Source organism: Phodopus roborovskii, unplaced genomic scaffold (genome assembly GCF_943737965.1).
Source record: "Phodopus roborovskii unplaced genomic scaffold, PHOROB, whole genome shotgun sequence".
Lineage (NCBI taxonomy): Eukaryota > Metazoa > Chordata > Mammalia > Rodentia > Cricetidae > Phodopus > Phodopus roborovskii.
In genome coordinates, this window is record NW_026126480.1 from 14,306,185 (window position 1) to 14,312,184 (window position 6,000).

Below are 6,000 nucleotides of genomic sequence, written 5' to 3' on the forward strand. Positions count from 1 at the left end.
CACATCATCACCCACCCACACTCATTCTTTACCACACAATAAAAGCTCCAGCCAGCCAGACAACAAAGGAGGTGGAGGACTCTGAGTTGTATGGTGACCATGCGGGCAGTCTGTGACTGTCTAGTCACAGTGCCTGCCTAGGTAGGTTTATGCTGAGCTTATTTCTGAGCAATGTAATTTTAGCCCCAATGTTAGCTGAGGCATAGCAGTATCATGGCTTGAGGAAACTTGAGTTTCTGCCATGCCAGTCTCTGCTAGGTGTAGGATTCCAGTGCTGTGACCTACTTTTTCTGTGTCTTCCCTTTTGGCCCTAGGGCACAGCTGGCAAAGCCAGAGGCTTAAATCCTCACATTCCCTTGAGTGTTGGTGACTGATGCTTAGTTGCCATAGAAACCTTCTTGGGGTCTCCAACCTTTTGTAAGCTGGGCCATTTCCTTTCACAACTCATAGTTAAACTATTAGTGATAGACTTCTTTGATTAACAAAACAAAAAAGACTTTACTCACAACTTCTGGAATAAGTGAAATGGTGGAAGGGCAGAGAATATAATTTTATTTTTTTCATCCCCAGAATTGACTGTGTTATTGATTTTCTGTGTACTCAACCTATGCACAATTTATCTATTTTATCTATGACCCACCCCTTTCCACCCCACCCTATTCACATCTAGTTTGATCAAGTGTCTTAGACTCTTTCTGGAGATTACTGCTTTGAGGAGAATATTCTTCTCTCTCAGCCATAATACCATAACTACGTTCACAGTTTGCAACACCGGATAGCATTAAGCTCCTGAGATCCTTTTGGTTTGGGGTGTAGAAACACGAGAATACTCAAGGACTGGTGACTGGGACATCAAAGTGGTCATGGAGGAGGCAGGGATGTTAAACAAAGAACACTCTCAAGTATGTAATTTTGTGTCATCTCTTTGGGGACAGATATTTCCAGCACTAATCATGTTAATAGGCACAATAGGTAACAGAAGACACATCATAACATATTGCCTAAGTAGACTCTAGGATCAGGCTGCCTTTGCTGTCTATTCTGGCCATTCACTTCTTAATTTCACGATCTTAGGCAAGTCATTAAATTAGTTGGTGTCCCAGTTTTTCCATGTGAAAATGGGAGTGATAATTTTATTCTCCTCATATATAACAAGCCATCAATAACTAAGTAATTTATTATGATTATTGATTGGGACTGGAGCTCGTTGTGTAGCCTAGGCTGTCCTCAAACTCACAGTCTTCTTGTCTCTCTACCCCTCCTATGTACTGGGAGTTTAGATGTACATAACCACTGAAATATGTATGAAGTATGTGTATGGTTGCCACTTTAGTGCTCATCTCACAGTCTTCCTATCTTGACCCCTTCTATGTGCTGGGATTGGAGGCATGCTTCACCACTGCAATATGTATAAAGTATGTGTGTGATAGCCACTGTAGTGCTCAAGCACTAAGCACTGTTTCAAGTCAAACACACACACACACACACACACACACACATATATATGCACAAGTGTATGTGTGTGTGTGTGTGTGTGTTTATAGGAAGAGATGGTTATATTTAAAATGATTTTAGGAGTGAGAATGCTGAATGACAGACATACAAGCATTGGTATCAAATTGTTTCTTCTGCTTACTTCTAACGAGGTATGACAGGATTTCTTTTCTCTTAGATTGTTTTTGTTTTTAATTTTAATTTTTTTGTCTTCAGGAAGGAGACAATTCTAGTCAAAGGCTTTAGAAGATGTGGGACTTCATGAGATTCAGGCTATAAAATCCTAGGTTATGGCATGGTTAACACTGCCCTTTCATCAATGTCTTCAATGTGTAGAACAGTGCACAGCCCTTCCCATAGTTTTCATAACCACCCTATAGCATCATTATTATGGTTCTTTATTACATGAAAGGACATGATGACAGCTCAGGCTGAGAAACACAACTTCTGGAGGCTATACTCACACGGGCTGAAGTATAGAGGGCAGCCCTTGCAGGTGTGCAATGCGACCCTGACTGGATAGTTGCTTATATTTATGTATAAGACCAAGTGTGTTGACTTGTGTAACAGAGAGGCTTAGGCAGAACACACAGGCATGCACACAATGTAGGAAAACTGTAGGATTCAGATACGCAAGGTGATGCCTGCTATGAATCCTTCTTCAGCAAACTTTATTCTCACAATTCTCCAAAGAGTTGTGTTAAAAAAAAGGGCAAATCAGGGAGTGATGAAATTTTGATATTGTTTAAGGGCTTATGTTTCTGGGTGTTCATTACTTAAGGGTGTCCCTAGGATTACTTTCTTTCTTTTTCAAAAAAAGCATTTCTACATCTTTATTGGATTTGTTGTAATCTAAAATATAACATTAATGAAAATGCAAAGCAAAAAGTCCTGATTATATATATATATATGTATGTGTGTGTGTGTGTGTATGTGTGTGTATGAGATGAGGGAGATGCTATGGCACATGTGTGAAGATCAGAGGATAACTGTGGAGATAGCTTTTTTCTTCTATCTTTACATGGGCCATGGGGAGTAAACTCAGTTTTCCAGACTTGCCCAGCAAACATCTTTACCCTGAGCCATCTTACTGGCCCTTAATATTTGGTTAAATGGATATACTCACTTTGTGGGAATTCATCAAGCTTTACATTCTTGATATTCACACTTTCTTGTGTATGTGATATACCCTCATCAACATATTTTAAAATGATCAAACATTAAATTTGATGAGTGGAAGGATATCTTAATAATTCATGATCCTTAGAGGAATGGTGACTGAAAAGATTAGAGATATAAGATAAGCAAGGTCTCTCCTTTTTGGACACTATGGAGATTTTGCATAGATCAGATCCTCTGTACATCAGGGAACCATCGATGTTCAATAAAGCCAGAGCTGCTAAAACAAATGTGGACCCTAATATTAATTCCGGAATGTAAATGTGATAACTTAAGTATGAATACTGAACCTTTCATAAATATTTTGAGCCCAATTCAAACAAACTGAAATACACAAATAATGACAAAAATGGGACAATAGAACTGTTTCATTACTCAGAGAAGTGTTATTGGTTTGCAATGATTAGTTTTGCTAGGATCTAAAGAGAAGAGGTAGTTCAAAGATCAGTTGATTAGAATATATTCTAGAGTAAAAGGACAGGTGTTTGGAGTGTTTTATGGATAAAACAAAGGAAAGGGGGCAGGAAACCACAGGAATTGGACTGTGGTTTTGGGAGAGATGGGTGGAATTAGTGTTTTGTTCACTTAATCTACAGTGTTAACCCGTGTTTGATGCTAGGTGGACAAGGGAAGGTCAGTTGAGTTCTGAGGAGTGAAGTTGGGAGAAAGTGATGTGTGAGGTTGTAGAAACAGAAGAGCTCACACACCTCAGATGGGGCTCTTTGACAGAGCTTTATTAACCCTGGGATTCTGGAAGTTCATGCTGCTGTACTTGACATTGTGTGGTGCCCTTGAGCTCTGTCAGCTTCAGCCATCTGTTCCCAGGTAAGGAGAACTTCAAGATGGCTGACCCCCTATAACAGCTTTTGTAGTAAGAGGGCTAAAAAGCAGCAGTTTAAGAGAGGCTGCTCTTCAGGTGAGATGTCACAAGAGTGCTATCTTTACAGGAGGGTCAGAACCACACTTGAAAGCTGTAAGTAGAGGATGAGGTTGACTAGGACTGGGAAAAACACTAGTAAAATTGATTGCATTTGGTATTTGGTATTTGGTAAATTCTCACCTTGCTTACCAGACTCTGAGGAACCCTTGGCCACTTCTTTTTCTTTTCTTTTTAATGATATTTTTTTATTTAAACATTAAACAAGCTTGTTTTACATGTCAATCCCAGTTCCCTCATCCTTCCCTCCTCCCCTGTCCTCCCCAACCCCCATCCCATCCCCTTTCTGCTCCCCAGGGAGTTTGAGGCCTTCCAAAGTCTGTCATATCATTTGGAGCAGGGCCTAGGCCCTCCACCTTGGCCACTTCTTTTAAGCCAATTCATCTTCACAGGAGAGAAATTTGTCACCAGTGAGCACATTTGAAGAGGCCATTTTGACCAGCACACATTGCATGTATGTATTGAAATAGCACATGGTTCCCCACAAATATGTATAATTATTACCCATTAACCAAAAATTTAAAAATGTTTAGGGGTAAAATGTTAGCTCTCTGAGTTGATTATCATGTAATGGCACAAAGTAACTGGCACGAAGTACTCCACACATTTGAACAATTAACAACAGTTAAAAATGAAATACAACGGAGTAAAGAATCTATTTTCTTCTCCCAAAGCATTTCCTAGAAAGGCATACAGAAAATGTATATAACAGCACCAGAAGAGTGAGCAACCAGCCGCCTACGGGGATGCTTCTGCAAGCACACCATTGGGTTGACTGCCCTTTCAGGCATGTTTGATAGCAGATATCAGATAGAAAACCACCTCTAAGGAACAATATAGTCTGTATGTTTTGTTTTTATTGTTATCATAAAATTAAAAAAACTCTTACACTTATTGTGTGTGTCTGTGTGTGTTTGTATGTATGTGTGTGTGTGTGTGTGTGTGCTTATGTGCATGTGCTCATGTGGCAATCAAAGGACAATTGTAGAAATCAGACTCTTCCACTGTGTAGGTTCCAGGAATTAAATTTAGGCTTCACAATTGGCAGAAGGCACTTCTACCAGCTGAGATGTCTTGGTAGCCCTCAGCTTGTTTCTTTGGAGAATATTCTTCCCTCAGTATGTAGTCTGAGAAGGCTCTCTGCCTGATTAGGCTTTTAGGTTTCACTCAGGTGAAAAATGGAAATTGCTTAGACCCAAGTGATGGTAGCAGCTGACGGCTAAAGAAAAGACAGCAATAATGACATTGACTCTGAAAACATATTCAACAACATTTTATTCACAGAAGGAAAATCAAAATAGGCAAGCGCTCCTAGGAGGAGTGCACCCTTGTTAATGGCCTAGTAACGGGCCACGAGTCAGCTCTTCTTTTCCAGCTCAGTGACCACATGAATGAATGTCTCCTTCTCATAGGGTGGACGATTTCCTCCTGGAGTCAGTATGTTCTGCAACACCAGCACTCCTGGTCACTCCACCTTCCTCCTCACTGGCTTTCCAGGCCTAGAAGCCTCCCACCATTGGGTATCCATTCCTATCAACCTTATCTGTGTGGTTTCCATCCTGGGCAACAGCATCATCTTGTTCCTGATCCGCACAGACCCAGGCTTACACGAACCCATGTATATCTTCCTGTCCATGCTAGCGGCCTCTGATCTGGGCCTCTGCGCCTCCACCTTCCCCACCATGGTAAGGCTCTTCTGGCTGGGTATTCGGGAGCTACCCTTTGATCTCTGTGCAGCACAGATGTTTTTCATCCATGCTTTCACCTATGTGGAATCTGGTGTGTTACTGGCCATGGCCTTTGATCGCTTCATTGCCATCCGGGATCCTCTGCACTATGCCACAATCCTTCCCCACTCAGCAGTGGCCAAAATCGGGGCTGCCGTTTTGGTCAGGGCCATCCTACTCAACCTTCCTGGACCCATCCTTCTACGACGCCTGCTCTTTCCTCAGATCAGTGTCCTCTCCCACTGCTACTGCCTGCACTGTGACCTTGTGGGACTGGCTTGCTCAGACACTCGGATCAACAGCTTGGTTGGCCTGGCCTCCATCCTTCTCTCACTGGGCCTCGACTCCTCCCTCATCATGCTGTCCTATGCTCTGATTTTGCGGACCGTGCTGAGTATTGCATCGCCTGGGGAACGGCTCAAGGCACTCAACACGTGTGTCTCACATCTCTGCATTGTTCTCATCTTTTATTTGCCTAAACTGGGTCTGTCTGTGCTGCACCGAGTGGAAAAACACGGCTACCCAGCTCTGGCAGTACTCATGGCCAACCTGCACTTCCTGGTGCCACCCTTCATGAACCCTATCGTCTATTGCATCAAGTCCAAGCAGATCCGTCAGGGCTTCTTAAAGCGCTTCCAGCAGAAGAGGGTTGATATTTCCTAG

General features: G+C 42.1%; 1 protein-coding gene across 1 annotated transcript; it reads left to right on the forward strand.

Annotated features, from left to right (window-relative positions):
- The first annotated feature begins 5,049 nt into the window (after nucleotides 1-5,049).
- LOC127228030 (olfactory receptor 51G2) lies at nucleotides 5,050-6,000 on the forward strand. The gene has a single exon (XM_051192469.1). The coding sequence runs from the start codon at nucleotides 5,050-5,052 to the stop codon at nucleotides 5,998-6,000; it is 951 nt and encodes a 316-aa protein (XP_051048426.1).